Source organism: Talpa europaea, assembly GCF_964194135.1.
Source record: "Talpa europaea genome assembly, chromosome: 10".
In the NCBI taxonomy this organism is placed as follows: domain Eukaryota; kingdom Metazoa; phylum Chordata; class Mammalia; order Eulipotyphla; family Talpidae; genus Talpa; species Talpa europaea.
Window position 1 is genome coordinate 92155122 of NC_140077.1, and position 24557 is coordinate 92179678.

General features: G+C 41.1%; 1 protein-coding gene across 1 annotated transcript in view; it reads left to right on the forward strand.

Annotated features, from left to right (window-relative positions):
- USH2A (usherin) overlaps nucleotides 1–10217 on the forward strand; it is a gene marked incomplete at both ends in the record, with an annotated part of 619110 nt that extends 608893 nt beyond the window's left edge. The window contains 4 exon segments of the mRNA XM_084245562.1: nucleotides 1085–1168; nucleotides 6605–6849; nucleotides 8251–8472; nucleotides 10128–10217. Coding sequence (XP_084101688.1) covers nucleotides 1085–1168; nucleotides 6605–6849; nucleotides 8251–8472; nucleotides 10128–10217 — 641 coding nt within the window.
- Nucleotides 10218–24557: the final 14340 nt, after the last annotated feature.

Here is a 24557-nt window from a genome sequence, read left to right on the forward strand (position 1 = left end):
TGATGATGTGTTGCAGCTCTGCTGCTATCCTCAGAAGCATGGGCTTCACGTGACTGCAGTGTGCTCATGAAGGGACAAAGCCACAGGGCAGGTTGTGCTCACAAGTAGACAATGAGTATCCTGAAATGATAACTTCTAGGGACTTCAGAGATTTTCTGGGTAGCTCCACAACTTCTGAACAGAGCCCAGACAGACAGTGACCTCCAAAGCTTAAGCATGATGAGTAAGGGATTTCCTTAACCAACCATCTATATGTTCCTGAAATAACAAACCTTTTCTCTCTATAACCAAATTCTTTCTCCCAGTTTAATTACATCTCCTTCTCCTGTTTGCTGTTTTGAAATTAAGTGAGAAAAAGTTTTACAAGGGACTAAGCATTTTCTACTGCTCAGTGTAGACACAGAACCAATAGCCATTTTAAGCAATCTGTACTCATACTGCGAATTCTTTAATTTTCTTGAGAATAGGTGGAGGTAAATGAGCTCCAGCAGTATGCAGTTAGAGCATTTGAAACTTGCAACAATACTTTACTACTCAATAGGCGTTGTCACTGTTCTCTCTATCCCGGGCAGACCATAGTGATGGAAAGGAAGCCCAAGAGCTAGAAGAACAGGACTCTGCTCCTGCACGGGTCTCCACCATCTGTGCCAACTTAGAAAAGTCACTTCCCTCAGGTCCCTGCTATGAAAGAGGCATCAGACCTTGTGATCACCATGATCCTTTTTGAGCATGTTCCTATTAGTAAGAAACTCTGGGCCACATTGTAAAAGTCACAGCTGGAAGTTTTCATGGGACAAGTCTAGGCCCCATGAAGAACAAGGCACAGTTGATTTATGAAACTTATGCCTCTGATAATTTTTCCTTAGCTATATAAACTAAGCTTCTTGAGTTTCTTTACTTACAGACATGTTCTCATTGCAATGATGATCGCCGTTTTTCTTGACTTTTAAAATCAGGAATAAGTCTACATATTGGATAAACCTCACCACTTGCTCTGGAATTTTATGCTGTGGGGTCTTGCTCTTCTGAAAGAATGCCTTCTCATGTTGGTGTTGGGTGACCGAGTCATATACCTTTTGTCCAGCCTTTCTCTTCCAGGTGACCTGTGTTACAGATGAAGGAAGCGTGAAGACACCTTTGATCCGATATGATGCCTCTGCTGGATTTGGTAAACATTTACATCATAATCTATTTTCTGTAGCACTTAGTCATTTTCCTAAAGAGACATACATGTTTGTCTATACATACATATGCTAATATAGTGACACAGACTATGTAGAAGGAGTCATGCTAAGTGTTGTAAGAAAAAGTTTTTTAAAGATTTATTCATCATACAAGAACTGGGATGTAGGCCAGCGATGCGGGGGTGAGAGGATTCACCAGAGACAGAGCCGGGACCAGAACACGGCAGACTGACTGAAATACACTGCTGAGGGGAGCAGCAGGTGAGACAGGAAAGGTCTGCTATGCCATATGGGTAGCTCCCTGGCCATCCAGGGAAGGAACCTGTGTTGCAGATGCTGCAGATAGCTTCACAGTGCTGTACTTAATCCTTTGTACCACCAGGGAGGCCCAGTTATAAGAAAATGTTTTAAGTCTTCATGAAATTTACATCAGTCAAGGAGTTAGGATATATTATTAAAATGCTGAACTACTGAATTGTAGATACAGAGAGATGTGACTAAACTTCTCTTCTGACCATGTATTCTGTCAATAAAGAACTATATGACTTTGTTTACCCCCAAAAAAGTGATTTATAGAGAAAGTCAGAGGAAAGAGAGAGCAGAAGATAATCTAATGTCAATATATGTTGATCATAATGTAACATTCCAGATTTACGGCCTAAAACAGTGAATCTAAGAAATTTCTGTATTGTTTCCTCTATTAAGCATTATGATTGACTATTAATATCAAGTAATTTAGTTTAAAAAATGCCTTTATCCTGTCTGCGTCATGTGGGTCAGCTCCCTGGCTGGGGATCAAACTTGTGCTGCTGTAATTTAGTTAAAAAAAAAAATTAGTTTTAATAAAATAAAAAATTAAATTGAGCTCTACCCATAATATTTTAATTGAACATCTGTGACCCTTTACAATTTCAATGGCAAATTAGAGAAATGTCAAATCTCTTCCATTGGAACAGAATTGGGACTGATGCCCTATATAAACTCCAGCAAGCACTGTTATATCAAATTTGTCTGTATATATAGCTGGGGTCCTTCTCTGGCCAATGAGAGTTTCAACCCATAAAATTACTGCAGTGTTAGTCTGCGTTTCCAGAGTTTACCTGGTCTGGGTGACATACTCTTTCTTCCAATACCTAGCCCTCCTCCTCCTGTCTTTCTCGTTTTATTTAATGGGCTAGAGCAGGCCTCATCTGGCATTCTTTAGCAACTCCAGGTGTCCACAAGTGGACAAAGGGGGACCCAAGGGACAATGAACTTACCCTAGAATCTTCTAATAAAGCCAGCTAGTCCCTAAGAACTTTAATGTGGCTTTTCATCAACTTTAATGTTGACGTCTGTCCCCATTCTTTTTAAATGTTTTAGCAATGACTTTGAAATTTAGGTGGGCATCAGAATCATCTCAATGTGCTTGTTTATTATATGGTCTCCCAGGCCCTGGCAGAGATTCAGAATCAGCAGGGTACAGGAGTCAGATCCCTAAACAAGTCTTGCCCATTGATTCTGATGCAGGAGCCAGGACCACATGTGAGAAAACCCCAGGAGCTAGGCACGCCCACCATCAAAAATCCCCCCATCCAGTCTCTAGGTTAGTAGGTCTTCCCTGGGGGCAGCAACTCACAGGGAGGCATTGACTGACCCAGGACTGCCTGGCTCCTGGAGTTCCCCATCCTGATGGTGAACTTCCCACTAGATGAGTGAAGTCCCTCAAATCAAAGGGGACTTTGAAAAGATAAAAAGAAAGGAAAGAGAGACACCTGCCTGATTTAAGCTGTTCACAAAAGAGAAACCTCTTACTGGTTCCTGAACACAAATTGAGGTTTCCATTGCAGAGAGAAGAAACACCTACTGAGAACACGGGAGGTGATAGGAAATTCCTAGATGCATTGTTCCAAGAATACACACAATCTCTTTTCATTTTTAAATCTTTCTGTTCCCTTGCCTGAGGGTCCTTCAAGGAGGAAGTTCCTACAGTGGTTCCCTCCTGAGCCTTCCCTGGGGCAGGCTGCTCCACAGTCCCTGTGTCCTGCCCAGCAGGAGGCCCTCTGGGGCCTTCAGGTCAGTTTCTGGAGTTGCAGGCCTGTGCTGCATCCAAAGGAAACATCACGCTTCCAGCCCAAAAACTCATTTGCTGTTTATTTTAATCTCATAGCCACAATTGTTACCCCTTAGGGGATCCTGACCTGCTGTAGCTTGAGCAGAGTTTTCACTCCACTTTTTTTTTTAATTTATTTATTTATGCATACAAGAACTGGGTGCCAGAGGTGCGGGGGTGGGGGGATGGTGTTTAGAGGATTCACCAGAGACTGAGTGGGGAGCAGAACAGGCAGATGTACCAAAATACACTGCTGAGGGGAGCAGTGGGTGAGCTAGGAGAGGTCTGCTGCGCCATGTGGGTCAGCTCCCTGGCCGGGGATCAAGCTTGTGCTGCAGTGGCTGTTGATAGCTTCATAGTGCTGAGACTTAACTCCCGTGCCACCAGAGAGTGGCATAGGGTTTGGCATAGGGTTTGGTATAGGGGACCAGGAGGAGAATTGGGGTAGCAAAGCCATCTCCCTCCTCTAGGGAGCTGAAAATTTAATATTAATCCCATGATTCTCCCTCCCTTAAACATCCTCTCCCCACTTTGGATCTCTTCCCTTTTAAGCTTCCCCTGAAGATGTGGGTATGACTGCCCAGCAGGTCCACCCAGTCATAAAGGGCTGGAAGGAGTGAGTAGGCACCTGCAGCTGTGTCTGTCCTTCTGGATGACCAAAAGCATCTGGTTCAGAAGAGCTCTCAGCAAAGCTGCTCCCCCCACCCCCGCCGGCCTGCACTGATCTACGAGTGCGCACCTTAGCCTGCCCCGCATGCCCCGCGTTCCAGGGACCTGGCTGCCCTGTCTTGCTCAGCTTCCAGGCCGATCCCATTGCTTCACGCTATTGCAGGGACCGCCCCCCCATACCTTTATCCTGTCTGCCTGGCTTCCACACACCCCACATCCACATACTTACTAATCCTGTCCCTGCCCATCCTTTTTCTCTGTGAAGGACTCAGTAGAGGGGCTAGCACGGGCACAGGTAAATGCCCTTTAAATGTGGGCTCCTCACGTGCCAAGGATCCCCAACTGAATTCTCCACACCTGAAAAAAAAAAAACAGGTTGAGGAGTCCTGTGATTCAAGCATTTCTCTGTGCATCAGCAGCTCTCCCAGTGCAGTTGGGAGCAGTGCCGGTGAGCTTTGACTGCGTAACAGAGGCCAGGGTACAAGAAACAGAAAGACCATTAGCTAGTCCGGGCTGCTAACATCTCCACAGAAAACAGGATCAGATGTCTCCAAATGCAGTTTGCACAGTATTGACTCAGGAATGGGGTATTTGCATGAATCGAAGGATCCCTAGTTCCCTTCCTTAAACATCCTCCCCCAGATTCAGATTTCTTCCCCTTTGAGCTTCCTCTGAAGATGTGGGTATGAATGCAGTGCGGTGTCTACAGCAATATCACTAAGAACTCACTACCAAGGAATAACCGCTCCAAGGGCTCCGGGCTGTGAGGCGAGCATCCTTAAGGTGACTTGTAGTGCTAGGAAAGCACAGAGCAGGATCTCTATGATCCGGGCAGACTGGTAAAGGAGAGTCCTGGAACCCTCGGTGGCTTTTTCAGGCTTTTATTGAGATTTTATCAGGTGCATGGCAGGCAGGGGGCGCCGAGAGGCTGGTAGGCCTCCGAGCCCCAGCAAGTCTGAACTCTTTCTGGGCTCTCTAGTGTTCTCTCTGCTCATTCTGCTTCCTTCTTCTCTTTTTCTCTCTTTTCATTCTCTTGTTCTCGTTCCTTCTGCTGGCGTCCCTGTGACACCGCCCTTATAAGCCCAGTCTCAGCCCAGGTGTGCCCACCTATGCATGCCCATGCCCCACTCCAGGTGTCCTCCATCAGGTGTGCATGTAGGACCACAGGGATCCATCATAAATGCTAATGGCAGGAGGGCGGAAAACCTGATAATCTTTCACTTACCCTGCACTCTTTTAAAAATCCCTTTGCCCCTTTTGGGGCACAAAGGAATTCATCCCATTCCCCTCTGGGTTCTTTTTGGTTGATAAATATACAAGCATCAAATGCACGATAAAAGTCAAATAAGTTTTTTTAATCCAACTATTTTATTCTCTTTTTTTCTTATTGAAGGTATTTATTTTATATTAGTTTTTTTTTTTATTTTTTACATCATTGTTCATTTTTAAACAATATTTGCTTCCCCCCACCCCCTCAGGTGTAGTCCCCATACAGTTTCCTTCCCCAGTGCACCCGTGCACCATCACCACATTCCCCTGTGCCCCTTCCTCCCTCCCTCTGACCCCTCTCCCTCCTCCTTCCCTGCAGGATGTCCCTGATTTGTAATTGTCTGTTTTTTCTTTGTTGTATATTGTACTGTTATTATTTTCTTACACTGATGTCTTATTTGGTTCCCCTATATTCCTGCTATAAGTGAAACCACCCAATATTTTTCTCTTTCCTTCTGGCTTATTTTGCTGAGCATAATTCCTTCCAGCTCCATCCAGGTTGCGCGAATGGCATGAGTTTATCTTTTTTGATTGCTGAATAATATTTCATTGTCTAAATATACCACATCTTCCTGACCCAGTCATCTATTTCTGGGAATTTGGGTTGTTTCCAGGTTTTACCTATTGTTAATAGTGCTACAATAAACATAGGGGTACAAGTCTTTTGAATCAATGTTTTTGTGTCCTCTCGGTAGATCCCCAGGAGTGGAATCACCGGGTCATATGGTAGCTCCATTTTTAGTAGACTGAGGAACCTCCAGACAGTAAAAGCCAAATAAGTTTTAACTATAATGTATTTCTCCTATGGACATAGGGAGACCCAGTATGACTGAGTAATTCCCCTGAGTGGCTTCAGGTACCTTCTTAAATAGCTGATCTAGGACAAGGAGGTGGCAGAAGAAAAGGGAAGGTGAGTTAGGGAACTTACCAAGGAAGGCACAGTAAACATCAATGGGCAGATTTAAGTTGTGGCTTATCCACTCTAAGGGGTAGGGAGACTAGATCCTCCCAATACAGTGAGTGAACCCCTTACAAAGAATTTACACATAAAGGTCTTTTTCAAAATCACCCTTGAGTCCCCCTCCCATGAAATCATCATTTCACCAGACTTATTTTGGAGGGACAGATTTTTGCTCCACTAAATCCCACTCCCATCTTACCCATGAACGACCCAAGCAGCATGATTTCCAATGACTCCAAGATCTCAGTGAGGTCTCCTGAGGCTATAAGCTTCTCCCTTCACAGACCACATCGTGTCCCAGCCTGAGCACATGTGCAAAGAAGCACCATGACAGATGGCTCCAAAGGACTTTCCTATTCACATCCAAGAGAAGGGCCACACAGGTGCTTATGAAATAATGTTCCCCTTTTCTGTCCCTCCATTCTGCAGGTCTGGTGCCTACAACTCCTGGAGAAAAGAGGGGATCAGGGCACAAGAGCAGAGAATTCTACAGCGAGTTATGGTTCATAGTGCTGATGGCAATGCTGGCCTTGATCTTGTTGGCCATTTTCCTGTCCCTGATACTACAGAGAAAAATCCACAAAGAACCATACATCAGAGAGAGACCTCCCTTAGTGCCTGTTCAGAAGAGGACATCTTCACTAAGAGCCTACCCGCCTGGGGAAACCCAAATGGTATGTCTCTAAGGCTGGCTCCATTTCCTCACTCTGAGCTACAATACTTGCTTTTACCGGGAGGAAAATATTTCCAGAGCCAAAGGAACAAGGGTTTAGATGTCAGTTATGTTCAACTAAATGTGGCAAGCAAGGAGCTAATCGTGGAATACATTCTCAGCTTAGCCCATTTTTATATATACAAACATATATGTATACATATGTTCATATACATATACAGATGTGTACATACCTGTACATGCATATACCTACACCATAATAGGAACATTCTACTTTCAGATAGCAGAGGATACCTGTATATCTATATATATATACCCTGGGAGGCATATGAGATGTATAGATATGTGGGTGAGTGGGTGGGTGGGTGGATGGATGGATAGGTAGGTAGGTAAGTAGGTAAGTAAGTAGACAGGTAGGTAGATAGATAGACAGACAGACAGATAGGCATATATTAGCCTTTAACAAAGTACTGAATACTTTTACACCGAAGTGCTAAAACTATCAGTTGATGCCAAACACTGTTGACACAAACATCCTGACCCATACACCACACATGCATCAGGGTTATATTCCTGTATGGATAGGATGATGCTGTCATTGGAGAAACACAAAAAATCAAAACATTCCTTTTATAATGTTCTACTGATTGGTGCCCCACCCATTTGTTCTCAGTTTGATTCTGTGGCAGATCTATCTGATGTGTCCAGCAATGTCACCCTGAAAAGCTACACCATGCACTTTGAGGTACCTCTGTGTGCTGCATGAATGCATGCTCTTTTGCACGGTGTGTCGACAGCTCAATGAGAAGGGAGAACATTCCACTGGTCCAGCAGAGCAGGATCCTGGCCAGATCAGCTGGATTTTCTTATGGTACATTCTCAGTCCTGGTAATAGAGTGTCCTTGTTTTCACATGTTGACATCAGAGCTAATTTATTTTGGAGGCTGAAATCCTATAACAAGGGAAACTACACAGAAGGAAGAAGGAGGGAGGGAGGAGTCCATTTCTATACACAAATACAGGATTTTGAAAAAACATAAGAGGATACTGTGCTCTGAGAAAGTGTTGTTTTTGCTGAGGCTCTGTGCCCACACCATGGGGTGTTAACCCATCCTCCACCCCTCCACCCCACCACTTGCTCCACAGTCAGCCCCTGTTCACAGGAAACAGTAGACAGAGCTGTAGTAGCTGAGCCCTGTAGGTGCTGAGAGCAGCACCATCTAACATGCCCACTAGCTTATATCTCACCTTGTCAAGAAAGCAAGGCCCACAGTATTTCCAGAGATCTCTGTTCTGCAGAAGGAAATGGAGACCATGCTCTCTTCATTGACAAAGTGTGAGACAATTTTCTGTCCTATTTCTTTGGAGACAACTTAATCACCAACATCAACCTTCTTTTCAGGGACTAGCAGATACCAAAATCCCCCGATCGGGGACACCGGTGAGTATCAGGACTAGCAGGAGCTTTTCTGTACTGCGGATCCCAAGTCAGAGCCACATCAGCCAGACCTACTCCCAAGACTCCCTCCACCGCAGCATCAGCCAACTTATGGACATTCAAGATAAGAAAGTTCTGATTGACGACTCACTGTGGGAAACCATCATGGGCCACGATAGTGGATTGGTGAGTCCATTTCCTCCACCAGAGCCTTTGCTAAGAATTTCAGAACCTCAGTAGAGAGATAGGGTATGGAGCTGCCTGGGCTGGCTGGATGCATCCCCAGCACACAAGGCATCCCCCCAGATGTCTTCCCCAGTTATTTGGTAATGACCTGTTTATTAGAGTTGCTACAATTACTTGAAGATCAAGGTAGAAACCATATGGTTCTTCTGGGACACAATGGAAAGTCCAGTACTAAATGCATGAATGAGCTAAAGGACACACAGGTGCAGTTCTTTATCTTGGGCAGCAGGTGACTGAGAACATGGCAACTGGCCTAAAAGATGTTGTCAACTACAGAGAAAACCAAGAAGGAGGCACATCATCTTTTCCTTCTGGTTTAGAGGAGCAAAGACGAAATGATTCCTTTCTAATCAACTCAGAAAATCCTAATAATTAAGGGATTCCTGTTTATGATCTTCTGCTTTCATCATCTCAGTCCAGTGGGTACAAATAATTGACTCTTTGCAAGCGAACCTCATCCTCATCTCCTATTTGTTATGAGCCCAAAGTGGCTAAAATAAATAAAATCCTAGAGTTTTACCAACCATCAGACTTCTTCACGGCACCAACTACTAAATGCCAGTTGGCCTATCATTCCTTTGGGAGAGTTGGGTAATAACTAGCCAGCCAACCAAGAACTTATCCACTTCTATCTCTTTTAACCATCTGCTTCATTTTTGGACTCTGCTGCGTGTCTCTCTCTCTCTCTCCCAGCTCTCATTTTTCCTTCAATGAAACACTGATGAATTCTAAGAAGTCTTTCTAAACTAATGGCAAGTAATAAAGCAAGTTTTCTGGCTCCAGCTTCCAATCATACAAAAATATGTAGTGCAGAGTTCAGAATGGTTATATGTAATAGGCAGTTTAAAATCTTGGGCCTGCCTGATGACTCCAGATGATTCCATTGCAGGTCTAAAGTTCCTAAATGGCAGGAATAATTATAAATAGGTTGAAAAATAAAGACATGAACTGGTCATACTAGATGTGCAAAAATGGCAGTGTCATATGTTTTAGCATCATACATTGAGGGCTCGGGTGTCCTTACCCAAGGACACAAAGTGAGTGAGGCATTTTCTGTACAATTGGGATCTTGCGAACATCATTTGATTGCAGACTCTCCATCTTGAACTTTGATTCCCTACATTGTACAATATTGTACATATTGTAGCATGAGCTTTTTCACTTAAATTTTCAACTAAATCTTAAATAAATATACTCTATATAAACAAACATTATAAATATACATACATATAACAATACTTATATATTTACATATATCTAAATATGTACATTTAATATATCTAAATATATATAAAGTGTGTGTGTATTTATATATTTACAGATAAAAAAAAGGCCTAGAAAGATCAAGAGAAGGCACAATGTAGTACTCAAATGACATACATTTTGGATTAGTCTATTGTTCAGGGTCCTTTCAATAAGGTAAAGTTAAGGCAAGGATCATCTCCCACCACACTTTATAGTGTTGAGCATAGGAGAGTAGACTTAACAAAATCCTTATTATGTACTTTTTATATTAAATTGATAACTCCATCAGTGGATGCCGAGCCTTATTGACAGCAAACACCCTAACCCATGATGACTGGCTTATCTTTCAGTATGTGGATGAAGAGGACCTCATGAACGCCATCAAGGGTTTCAGCTCAGTGACGAAAGAACACACCACCTTCACCGACACCCACCTGTAAATGATGGAAACCTGCAAGACGAAAACCGTGATGTCTGTTCATTTGGGTGATCACTCATGACACCACAAATGCTAAAAAGTCATTGCTTGCTATTCTGTAATCCTTTAAAGAAATGAGGGTTGTCTTAGAAATCCTACCCCTCCCCCAATAGAGGCCTCAGAAATGTTATTTTTCTGCTTGTGTGAAAGGAGGGGGAGTATCCCCATCAACATATTCGTCTACTCATTCTGTGGAAGTGAAAGCAGCATGTCACTTTCACTTGGCTAAGAGAATCATCAGTGGCAATTTCAAGACAGCCCCCAGTTGTACAAGTGAGGTCATTGGTTTAAAAACTAAGCTATTCTTCTGACAGGATGTTACTGCTGCTTCTTTCAATCCCCTATTTCCATGAGTTACACCATCCTGTAAGGAACAGCTATTCTAGTGACTGTAGCTGCAAAAGAAATCCCTATTTCGGACCAGGCTGAATCACTTAGGAAAAAAAAAACGCATCTTGCATCAAGTCTGCACACCTGGCTGAAGGCTCTATTTAATTACAATGTTTAAGGATAAACACCAAACTTCTTGACAGAGCACCACATAAATAAATAAATATCCATGCAGACAGCTATGAAGTTTCTAAAATAAATCAAGGACTAAACAGCTAAAAACAGGTAATTTTTATATTTCAAAGAGAAACAAAGAATTTTAATAGAGACACCTCCACTTGGACCGTTTTTTATTTCAGGTAGGTTTGTTTTCAAACTCCAATCCACTTTCAAGATAAGGAAAATTTTATTTAAAATTCTATCAATTCAAAAAAAAAGAAAGACACTCCCATTCCATTAAAAAAAAAGTCTATCAATTCATTGAAGACTGCACAATAGTGACATTTCCACTTAGCACATTTCACCTAGAAACTACCATTTGTTCAATTTGAAGTATTTAATGAGTCTACCTGGAATCTGAAAAGGAAAATTTTGATTTGTGCTCCTTCCAATTCTGAAATTATTTAAATTACCACATTTATATGGAAATACAAGATCACCCATATACTTGCATACCTTATGACTAGTTTTCTCTGTTCTTATACTCCTTCATTTCAGAGAGTGACTATGTTAACCCACAGTCACTAAGAGCAAATCCATGGTTTTGTCGTCTGCTCTATTTATATCATAAAGTTGGTGAAATTTCTATAGAAAGAAGCATTTTCTTTAAGTTATCAACATAAATTTAAAAGTATTTAAATTTGTTCTTCATGGAAAACAATGTTAAGAAAATTCTCTTTCATTCTTAAAGGCTCCGGGAAGTTATTTTTTATATCCAATACAGCTACATACACAGCTATCTGACTGTATTTTGAGAATTTGCATCCAGAACAGGGGAATTTTCCCAAAGCTGAGTTGGCAAAAACTTGTAAATTATGAGAGAATTTTACTGACGGTCTGAAAACTATGAATGACCCCACTGTCCAGCAATCATATAGGTCATGGACTTCTAAGAGGTGGAGAATCTGCAGAAGAGTCGCGCTTCAGATTGACCTACACCCAGGTGACCCTTGCCAATGTAAGTGTCAAAAGCACAGGCCAGCGCAGCGTCAAGCATACGCTCCACCTCCTGGCTCAGCCTCTGTAAGCAAACACATCTGAAATCACTGTGCATATTTGGCAGTAAGCAAACAGTATATTCTTTTATCGCCAAAAGTTTTTTTACTTTCAGAATGTGAACATAGGATTGACTGATTTCATTTCATTACAGGTTTTAATTCCCATGTGTGGATTCTAGGACAAAAAATTGTGTCAAACTGGTACAAATGAGCTTTAACCAACAGGTTCTGTATCACGTGAGCCAAGGTTTGTAGGAATGCAGAGCTGTTTGCAGTCGTGAACTAGCATCCTTAACCTTGGCCTGAAGAGTGGCTGCAAGGAAGATTTGTCTGTTCCTGTGGAGTCAGGAGATTATGCTTTCATTCCCAGTTTTGAAAAATGAAATAAATACCTGTATCACAGAATAAAACTTTAAAAGAACGCAGAAAACTGCAGGCAATTTTATCTTAAATCAATATCCACTGAGTCATCCAATTAGACATTTAGTGAGCTACTTACCTGAATTCATTTAGCACAATCATTTACATGTGGATCCCAGAGCTAACCGTTGACAGAAACCCTTCTGGCTTCCCTGAAGAATGCTGCTCCCCAGCCCCCACTCTTTACCCCCACCCCACCACCAGCTCCCGTAACCTCAGTGTTTATTCAGAGAAGCCCACCACTGTGTGTTGCTACTTTAGGTGGGAGTGTGTGCCAAGCCTCCACTCCACACTGTAGACTCAGCCCTAGAGATTCTGATTCACATCATCTAGGCAGGGCTGAGGCATCTGAACCTTAAAAGCTTTAAGGTGTTCCTGGTATGGCCAAGCATCACTGGCACAAAGTACTTGGGCAGGCCCCACTTGCAAGAGCAGGGCACTGTGCCCAGCGCCTGGTTCTCCTTCTCCTGACTCCTTGCCCCACCGCTTGTACAGTCACATACTCAGCTTCATTAAAGAACTGCTGTGTTTCATTATTCCTAATGTTAACTGTTTGATAAGAGTGCATAGCTCTGCTTTTGTAAGTTCTACTAGGAATGGTTTATAGAGCTGTCATTTTCAGTAAATGGAAAACCTAAGTATGAACCTGTTGTGGAACCTTTCAGTGATCTAAAAATCATGTTGGCATCACTAGAATTCAACCTCAACAACCCGTAAATAAAACATAGGCCAGGTGGAAGAATTCAATGACAAGGAACATAATTATGTCACCTATGAATACTTTATTTCCAATGCACAAATATGTAAATTAATTTAAAGATGGTTTGCTTAATAAATATTTAAATGTGAACCAAGTTTGATTTAATATCTTTATGAAAAAATACTCTAACAGCTAAGTTATATTTACAATTTACACATAAATAATAATAAAAAAAGGTAAGCTCATTAAAGAAAAAGCAATGTTCTGGATAATGTTCTCCCCACCATCAACGTGCACTAGAATCAATCATGGTGCTTTTTTCAAAACATAAGCTCCAACCCCCAGATTTAGCAGGTCTGGGGGAGACCTGGATAAGAAAGCCAGGAACAGACAGCAGCTCCTGAAACAGGCAGAGCTGGTTCAAGAGTTGGTCCAGGAGCCAAGAAGTCTGGCAGGGACCCTGTGACCAATCCCCAGTAGGCCTCAGCGCTTCACAGTGAAATAAGGGGAGCAGTACCTATTCTGCTCACTTGAAAATACTCAGCACTGCTTTGAAATTAATACCAAATTACTTGAAGAATCTTTCTTCTATGATTTATCGTTTTGTTCTTTTTTTGTTTGTTTAGCCACACAAGATATATAGATTCAAGGAAGTGTTCTTGCTTTCAGTCACCAAAATCTGAATGAGTAGGTATGATGAGAAAACACAGGCTGACCAGCAGGCAGAATATGCTGACAGCCACAGAGGTAAGGGCCTACAAAGTAGACTCATCACATCAAGGTTCACATTCTTGATTTTCAGTGGAAGATATAAGGCTTTACTTGCAGTACAGGCAGTAATTCATGTCATGTGAATTGCCTTAAGGGGTTTTGGTAATAAAGTCTCTCCTGCCCCCACCCCCACATTTTAATCTTGACAAGGACTGGCAAAATACTCCATTTTTTCTCTAATTTTCTTCCTTGCCTACCTAACATTAACATGACTGCGCTAATGAGAGAGAAATGTACACGAGATCATTACAATTCGCAGTAATATTGAAATTACGCTTTGCCTAACATTTTCTCTCACTGATAAGTTATTCAGCTGTTTTAAGTTCTCCCGCACCCTGCCCCCTCCTTATTATGGAAAGAAGCAAAAACTTGAACCAACTCAGTCAGGTAGGTGCACTTTAAACTTAAATAATTGAAAACACACATTCTTCATCATTTTTATTTCATTTAATTGATAAATACAGAGAATTGTTGTGAAACTGTAACCATCAAAGGTGGGGTTTCTATGCTGCCCCCCCTACACACACACACACACACGCACGCACGCACGCACGCGCGCGTGCTCCTTTGAACGAGGTCATCAGCTATACCTGAGCCTCCTGGAAACCATCTAGGGCTGGTTATGACCCAATTCAAGAACAAAGAAGTTTCCAGAGTGAAAAATATCCAAGGCGGTCAGTTAACTAGACCAGCTAGTGTCTCCCATGCCTGAGGAAGCCCTCCCTGCCCCGCCAAACCTGCAGAAGAAGGCTCACCTGAGCCTACACAAGGAGCTTCACCTGAGCCTGCAGGCTGCACAAGGCTCCTGCCCCTTTATATACGCCTTCAAACGGTGATTGGGAGGATCACCTGCAAAAGCGCCTGACTTGCTACGACCCAACCTCCTTGATGGAGGTTGAGCCCCCACCCGCGTTTGGGGGCTCCTCTGGGCTCCCTTCACTGGGTAGGGAGCTGCCACTCTGTCCCATCAGCTACCACAGCATGTGGGTCTCTGAGGATAGGGGTGCCTGGGGTCCGCACTCTGGGGCCCCCCAGGGTCTGCAAAGGAGCCTCCAGACAGTGGTGACAGCATCAGCGGTGAAAGAACTGCCTGCTCGTCGGGACAGGTGAGTGTGCTGGGGCGCCGACCACCTTAAACACTCTCTTCTGGGCGCTGGTGTGAGCGCGGCAGCCTGCTGTGACTGTGGCCCAGCGAGGGTGGGCTCTGGGAGTGGGTAGCGGCCTTTGTGTTGTGGGTGCTCCCACCAGGGTGAGCCCTGGGAGAGGAGTTTGGGGGGATTGTCCTGTCCCGTTTCCTGTCCCTTGGGTTGTGCTTACTCGCCCTCAGCACCTCGCCTCGGGGTTTCAAGGACAGAGACTACTAACTGCACATCCTGAAGATCTGGGAGGGACAGGTTGGGAGCTCCTGGAAGGAAGGAAATGACCTTCCACATGATAGCTGTGACACCAGGGACTCCCCTGGAGTTTCCAGCACTTGTCTCTGTGGCTACATTCAAAATGGTGGGCTTGTTTAAGTTAGGGTATCCTTTGATTGTTTCGTTGTCCAGAAAGGATCAGGTGTTGGAGGTTAGAATTTTAAATCCATTGCAGCTAGCTCATTTTGCGGATGAAGCAATGGAAGTGTGAAGTAAGGAAGTCTTGTAATAAAGGCCACATAATTGTGAGATAAGCGAGTTGGCAGCGCTTTATATACGGGGAGGGAGGGATAACACTGGCTCACACTCTATGTGATAGGTTTACAAAGCAAGTAGGTATGAGACCACACCATAGGCACCAAGACACCCAAAGCCCTCCACTACAGTCCATTAGGCCCTCTCCTTGCCTTGCTGTCCACATCCCTCCTCCTGCCCTGGTAGCAGTAATTCTGCAGACTTCTAGGGTTTGATTTAATTTTGTTTGACCGTTTGCTTGGTTTCTCTACATTCCACACCTAAGTGAAACCACCTGGTATTTGTCTTGCTCCTGACTTGCATCACGTGACATTATCCCCTCCAGTTCCATCAATGGAGTCACACATGATAAGAATTCATCTGTTTTTAGAGCTGAGTAATATTCCATAGTGTGTATATAGTGTACAGCTTCCTCATCCACTATGTGCATTGGCCTTTAGGTTGTTTCCATAGCTTTGTTACTGTAAATAGTGCTGCAATGAACACAGGAGTATATAGGTGCCTTCAGGGCTTGTTTTTGCATTCTTTGGGTAGATACCTAGAAGTGGAAGTGCTGGTTCTGTGTTTATTTTGGGGAAACTTCCATAATATTTCCCACAGGGACTGAACCAACCTACAACTCCACCAGCAGTGCACAAGCATTCCTTCTCCACATCCTCACCAATGCTTGTTATTTCTGGTCTTGTTCATCTGGGCCATTCTCACAGTTGTAAGATGGTATCTCATTGTGTTTCTGCTTTGCATTTCCTAGATAAGTGATAATGAATATTTTTTTCATGTACTTGCTGGCCATTTGCATGTTGAAGTGTTCATGTAGCTCGTCTGCCCATTTTTGAAATTTTTCAATACTGAAAAACTTCAGTATTTTGTCAGTTATGAGTTCTTCCTAGATGTTGAATATTAGCCCCATGTCAGATGTATAGTGTGCAAATGCTTTCTCCAATAAGGAATTTGTTTTAGTGATTGTCTTTCCTGTGCAGAAGCTCTTTAATGAGATGTGGTACCATTTGCCGATTTTGGCTTTTGTTTCCCTAGCCATTGGGGGCTGAGAAGCCAGTGTCATAGAGTGTTTTTGCCCGTTTTCATCTATGTTTTTTATGATTACAGGTCTTACAGTCAAGTCTTTCATCCATGTTAGATAAATTTTTTGTATGATGTGCATGATCTAGTTTCATTTTCAATGAGGCTACCCTGTTTTCCCAGCACCCTATATTGGAGACTCTCCTTTCTCCAAAGTACATTCTAGGTTCCTTTGTTGTATATTCACTGTCCATGTAAGTGCGGGCTTATTTCTGGATCTCAATTCTATGCCATTAGTCTGTGTGTCTATTTTTATGCCACTACCATGCTTGATTACTACCCTTTATAGTATATATTTTTTGAAGATTTATTTATTTATACAAGCACTGGGTACAGTCAGAAGTGTGGGAGGGTGAGAGAGGTCACCAGAGCGGAGAGCAGAGCAGGCAGACTGACAAAGTACACTGCTGAGGGAAGCAGCGGATGCCAGGAGAGGTCTGCGCGCCATGTGGGATCCTCACCCGGTGGCCAGGGATCAAACCGGCGCTGCAGAGGCTACGGGCAGCTTCCCAGCCCAGCGCATAACCGCTGCACCACCAGGGAGGGCCCCCTTTATAGTATATTTTGAAACCTGGGAGTGTAATACTTCCATTCCTCTTTTCAGTCAGGATGGCTTTGACTATTTAGGGTCTTTTGTGGTTCCATGTGAATTTCAGTATTGTATGTTCAGTTTCTTTGAAGAATGCCACGGGAGCCTTGATAGGGATTGCACTAAATCTGCATATTGCTTTGGATAAATGACCATTGTTAACAATGTTAATTCTTCCAATCCAGGAGCTCAGAATCTTTCTGCTGTGTCTTCTATTTCCTTAACAGTATTACTCCTATGTATTTAATTCTTTTTATGCCACTGTAAATGACTTTTCTTGATTTCTTCTATTTGCAACTTTCATAAACCAGTTTTGTAAACTGCTACTTTACTAATTGTCTCAATTAGTTTCTGAGAGTCTTAAGGGTTTTCTGTCATATCAAACCATGTTATGAAAATAGTGATAGTTTTACTTTCCCAGTTTTGATTCCTTTTATCTTTCTCTTGCCTAATTGCTCTAGGTAGGACTTCCAATACTGTATTGAATAGTAAAGTGTACATCCTTGTCTTGTGGCATATGATAAAGGAAAAACACTTTTTTTTGCATTGACTATGATGTTACCAATAGATTTGTTATATATGCCTTTATTATACTGAGTTATCTTCCATCTATAACCAGTTGAGGATTTTTATCATAAATGGATGTTGAATCTTACCAAATATTTTCTCTGAATATATTGATAGGACCATATTGTTTTTTTTTTCCAATGTGAATAACATTGAAGGTTCAGATATTAAATCATTTCCTGCATTCCTAGAATAAATCCCACTTGGTCCACCCACATGATATGTGGCCTTTTAATACATTGTTGAAGCCACTTTACTGAGATTTTGTTGAGGATTTTTTATATCCATATGCATCAGTGATATTGATCTATAATTATCTTTTTTATGATGTCTCTGCCTGCTTTTGATATTGCAGTGATGTTGGCCTCATAAAAATTGGAATTATTCTCCTTAAATGCTTTTTGAAGAGTTTGAGAATAGTTATTAGTTAATCTTTGAAGGTTTGTAGAATTTGTTAGTGAAACTCTGGTCCTGGGCTTTTGTGTTTTGGGAGACTTGATTACTGTCTCAATTTCTTATAATTGGTCTCTTTAGGTTTCCTATTCCAGATTCAATATTGGACAGTTCTATATTTCTAAAAATTTCTTCTAGGTCCATTATTGTTAATATTTGTGGTTTTGGGGGTTTTTCCTTACCTGAGTTTAAGTTGCATTTAAGAGAGAGACGGGCTTTTTTTCCATTTTATAAAGCTCCAAATAATAAGAGTAGAACATTTGATAGAAATTAAAAACAATTCTGAAGAATAGTAAAGCAGTAAATTATTTTTTAAATATTTTCCTACTTTTTACACCCTCCACCAAACCACCCATGCCTCATACCTCATCTGCCTCCCTCTGCTATTCCTTTCTCCCTTTCCCATGTTTCCTTTGGTAACTATTTCTTTCTCTTTGTTTTTGAGTTAGAGATTTCTTCATTCCTATCATTCTTTATATATGAATGCTTTTTGGATATTTATATTCCAGAGGTGATTTGTCTTTCATTTTTTGCCTTAATCACCTCAAGATCTGTCCATTGTGTCCAAAATGTCACCGGTTCATCTTTCTTCAGAGCTGTGTAATATTCCATTAAATATATGTTCTATAGTGTCTCTATCAATTCATCTGTTGAAGGGCACTTGGGTTGGTTCCATGACTTGGCAATTGTGAATAGTGCTGCTATGTACATAGACACAGATAAATGTATGAATATTAGAGTTATTACTTGGATAAATACCCAATTGAGTCATTGCTGGATTATATATTACCATTTGCTGGATTATGCTGGATTATTATATTGCCATTTTCCACAGGGGTTGTGTTCTTTACATCAACCTTACCAACATTTGTTAATTCCATTCTTTTTCCATATGGGCCATTCTCACAGGGGTAAGGTGGTAACTCAATGTGGCTTTAATTTCATTTCCCTTATAAGAAGTGATATTGAACACTTTTTCATGTCCATAGGCAATCTGAATGTCTTCTGTAGAGAAGTGTCTATTCAGGACCTTTGCCCATTTTTTAATTGGGTCATTCATTTCTTTGGTTGTATGAGAACTTTGTAAAATTTGGAGATTAAACTCTATAAGATGTATGGTATGCAAATATATTTTCCCACTCTGTAGGTTGCCTTATTTTTGTAATGGTTTCTTTTGAGTTACAAAAGCTTTTCAGTTTGATGTAGTTCCACTTGTTTTGTTTTTGCTTTTGTTTCCCTTGCTGTTGTATTCCCAAATACATCTTTTGGGTAAATTTCCTATAGTGTATCCCCTATATTTTCTTTCAGATACTTTATGGTTTGGGTCTTTATATCTTTTATTTTTGAAATAATTTTCACATATGTAGTTCAATATGATTTGTCTTTCATTTCTGTACAAGTGGCTGGCTATGTTTCCCAACACCATTTATTAAAGAGGCTATCCTTTCTCCATTGTATGGCTGTAGCTCTTTTGCAAAGAGCTCTTTTCTGCGAGGTTTCAGTTCTATTCCATTAGTCTGAGTTTCTGTTTTTGTTCTAGTACCATACTGTTTTGATCATGATTGCTGTGTATGGTTTGAAGCCAGGAAGTGCGATTCTGCCATATTCTTTTCTCTCAAGTTTATTTTGACTTTTTGAGAACTTTTGTGGTTCCATATAAATTTGATAAATTTATTCTTAGTTATTTTCTTAGTTATTTCCTTAAAGTCATATTGCATTAAATCTGTAAATGGTTTTGGATAATATGGTAATTTCAATGATGCTAATTCTTATATTTTTATTTTAACTCTTTATACTCTTGATGGTGGCATGTACTGCCATATACTTAGTACTGGTTTTGCTGCATCCCAGAGGTTCTAGTAGGTAATGTCATTTTCATTCATCCAGGTACTTAATTTTTTCAACTTCCCCATGTACCCAATAGTCATTCATATGTTATTGAATCTCCACATATTGGAGGTTTTTCCTGCTTTGCTTTGTGATTGATACCATTGTGACCAAAGTCAAACTACAAGAAGATACTTGTCAGTAAATTTATGAAGATTGAAATTATATCACTTGTTTTTGTGACCCAAAATGTGGTCTATCCTGGAGAATGTTCCCACATGCACTTAAGGACTGTGTACTCAGCTTCTTTTGGGGTGCAGTGTTCTCTCAATGTCTAATATACCTATGGGATCAAATACCTTGTTTAAGGCTTTTGTTTCTTCGACTTTGTCTAGTTGGTAAGTCCATTGATGAGAGTAGATTGATGAAGTCCCCTACCACTACTCTGTTGTTGACAATGTCTATTTTCAAATTTGTCTTAACATATTTTGATGGACCCTTATTTTGTGCATATATATTGAGTGTCATTTTTTTCTAATGTACTTTTCCCTTAATCTTTATATAATGTCCATCCCTGTCTCTTGCTTGACTTTTTTATTTTTTTATTTATTTATTTTTAATAAATTTTATTGTTATATTCCCCATACAATTGCAGCCCCCCCATTCTGACCCCAATCCCTCCCCTCCCGCCCCCGCCCCCCTAAAAGTGTCTCTGGTTCATAGTTTTTTGTTGATTTTGATTTTCACTTTCTTATAGTTATTCATTTTCCTGGTCCCTTATTTAAGTTTTCTAGATTCCTGCTATGAGTGAGACCATCCGGTATTTTTCTTTTTCTTTTTGGCTTATTTCGCTGAGCATGATCCCTTCCAGCGCCATCCATGTTGCTGCAAATTGCATGTGTTTATCTTTTTTGAATGCTGAGTAATATTCCATGGTATATATGTACCACATCTTCTTGATCCAGTCATCTATTTTTGGGCATTTGGGTTGTTTCCAAAGCTTAGCTATTGTAAACAGTGCTGCTATAAACATAGGGGTGCAGGTGTTCTTTGGAATTGATGTTTCTGTGTCCTTTGGGTAAATACCTAGGAGTGGAATTGCTGGATCATATGGAAGCTCTATGTTTAGTAGGTCCAGAAATCTCCACACAGCTTTCCACAGTGGTTGGACCAGTTTGCACTCCCACCAACAGTGCAGAAGAGTTCCTTTTTCTCCACACCCTCGCCAGCATTTGTTGTTGCTAGTTTTTTTAATATGTGCAATTCTCACTGGTGTAAGATGGTATCTCATGGTAGTTTTGATTTGCATTTCCCTGATGGCAAGTGATGTTGAACATTTTTTCATATGCCTGTTGGCCATTTGCATTTCCTCTTCAGAGAAGTTTCTTTTTAGCTCTTCTGCCCATTTTTTGACTGGATTCTTTTCTTTGTTGTTGTTGAGTCTCATCAGCTCTTTGCAGATTTTTGTGATCAGTCCTTTATCATTAGTGTTGGGTGCAAAAATGTTCTCCCAGTTGGTGGGGTTTCTCTTTGTTATTGTCTCTTTTGCTGTGCAGAAGCTCTTTAATTTGATGTAGTCCCAGCTGTTTATCTTTGCCTTCACTATCACTGCTTTGGGTGATGTGTCTGTAAAGATGTCTTTGATGTGCAGATCACGTAGTGTTTCGCCTATATTTCCTTCTATATATTTTATGGTTTCAGGTCTTATGTCTAGTTCTTTAATCCATTTTGAGTTGATTTTTGTGTATGGTGTGAGGTAGTGGTCATTGCTTGACTTTTTTAAATGAAAGTATTTTATCAGATATAAGTATGGCTATTTCTGCCCTTTTTGGGATCCATTTTTATGTAGGATTATTTCCCAGTCATTTTCATTTACCTTAAGTCTACTTTTATCTTTGGCGCTTAGATGGATCTCCCAGAGACAGCAAAAAGTTGGGCTCTGTTTCCTACCCAACCAGCTACTCTGCCTCTTGATTTGGAGGAGGGGGTCCAGTCACTTACATTTAGGGTGATTACTCTTTTCTTATTTCCCTTTTCTTTTGCATTGTTAACTTCAAAGTCACTAATCTTAATTTTTTTTTAAAGATTTTTTATGCATAAGCCTCCCTGGTGGCACAAGGTGTTGAGACACAACCTATGAAGCAATCTGCAGCTACTGCAACACAAGTTCAATCCCCGGCCAGGGAGCAACCCACATGGCACAGCAGACCTCTCCTGTCTTGCCTGCTACTCCCCTTAGCAGTGTATTTCAGTCAGTCTGCCTGTTCTGTTTCCCGCTCTGTCTCTGGTGAATCCTCTCACCCCCCACACCTCTGGCTTGTACCCCAGCTCTTGTATGGATAAATAAATAAATCTTTTTGGAAAAAAAGAGGATTCACCAGAGACAGAGAGGGGAACTGAACAGGTAGATAGACCCAAGTACACTGCTGAGAGAAGCAGCAGGCAAGACAGGAAAGGTCTGCTGCACCAAGTGGGCCGGCCGGGGATTGAACTCGTGCTGCAAAAGTAGCTGACAGCTTCACAGGCTGCATCTTAACCACTTGTGCCACCAAGGAGGCCCCAAAAGTCACTAATCTTATCCTCCATTTGTCTAGTCTACTCCCATAGCTCTAAACAGAATTCTTTATAATCTCTGTTGATATTTTTACTTCTGTTACTTCCTTGTATTCTTAATTATTATTGAACATTTTCTTATTAGTGTATTTCACATGACATTCGTTTTCCTGGATTTTGTTGTATCTTAGATTAGCCATTTAGTTCTGTATCACTTTGACGTGCTTCTTTGTATTTTATTCCATTGTTGAAAAATGAAGTGCAACCTCCAGTCCCTGACCAAAGCCTGCAAGTGTATCTCTCCACCCTTCTTTTGTCCAATAACTCATGAATCTCTTCCATGTCCCATCTGGCACAGTCTGCCTAATCTTTGATGTCCAAGAGGTGTTCCAGTGTCACCCAAAGCTACAGTATTCCATTAGTTAACCTAGATGATCCTCTGGGAAGCAAAGCAAGAAACCTCTGACACCATCTTTGGTGCCACAACCCAAATTAGTCGAGTTAAAAAAATGTATTTTATTCAGTATCGGCAGAATGTAAAATAAGAGAGCTCTATCATTCCCCATTTCTTGGCCTTTTCCCTAAGTACCATTATCACCAATTTGCTTGTGTTCTTAGTAAGTAAATTGTGATAAGCCTTGGGTGAGTTTTTCTCCTATCTTGCTGAGAACAGGACTTGATCTCATTATAGCTGAATAAAGAAGTTTTTACCAGTCTTTTCCTTGGTTATCCATGTAGTGATTCAAGGATTTCTAGCATTGCCAGAAATATTTACTGTTCATATTGACTGAAACCTAACAAGACATTTTTGCGAGGGATCCATTTTATAATAATCCCATCGTTGGGCCTCCCCAGTGGCGCAGCGGTTGAGCGCTGGGTTGCAAAGCTGCCTGCAGCCTCTGCAGCGCCGGTTCGATCCCCGGCTGCTCCCTGGCCACTGGGGGAGGGTCCCACATGGCGCGCAGACCTCTCCTGCCGCTCGTTTGCTCCCCTCAGCAGTGTATTTCGGTCCTTCTGCCTGCTCTGCTCCCTGTTCTGGCTCTGGTGAATTCTCTCACCTTCCCGCACTTCTGACTATACCCAGTGCTTGTATGTATAAATAAATAAATCTTAATAATAATTAATAATAATCCCATCATTAGCATTTTGGCCAAATTAGAAAATAACAAATGGTAGAATTTTTCTGGCAACACAATTTTTCAAGCAGCTTTCCAGATATTAGACTTAGCCATGTGAGAACAGTATTTTTTTCCAACTGTTTTGCATTTAATACTTGACAAATCTAAGATCTATATTCATGGTGGCTGTCTTGTGTTTTAGTTTTACCTCTGGATGGTAATGTTAGAATCAATTCATTTAATTGGATTATAAGTGATGCTTATATATTCTCAGCTCAGGATATTTTTATTCTATGCTTAAATGGATTATGATCATCATTAGCTCAATGGTATTCAACAAGAATAAAGTAACTGACTTGATCTCATAGATTTTCTGGATAATATCAAAAGAAACAGGCCCCAAATGGAGTCAGTTTGTGTTAAGCCCACATCAGGAATGTCATCCTGAAGTTCCTGTTCAGATAAAACTTGCTTAAAAGGGAAATGTTTAAAGGAATGAGATAGGACTCCCTAGCAACCCATAGTCTGAGAGACTTGGTGACTTTACAACTTTAAAAGACAAGCTTAAATTAAAATTCTTGCTGTTTTAATTCCAAATTGTCTGGATTGATGACTCTGTCCCTGGGAGAAACTGAAACTAATATCTCCTAAGTTCAATGTGGGTAACGATATTTTGTATTCCCTTCTTTTATCATTACTTAAATCATTTCCCAAATGTCTTTTGGAAAAATTAAGGTTTTTCTGGGTATAATGATGGAGGTTCGTTTAATATTTAGAACATTATGACAGAAATTAATGAACTGAGAGTTTTACATCTGGTTTATTGTATGGGAACTAAAAGAAGATGTGACTAATGTGTGTCTTTTGTCACACAGAAATCTTAAAACATATTCTTAGATATCGTGAATCTCCTTAATTTAAGGGGATAATGGTGGAACAATATCTACAGGTGCTTTTCTAGAAATTAGGAAAATATGCTTGTAAGGGCAGGAATGGGCCATGGGACA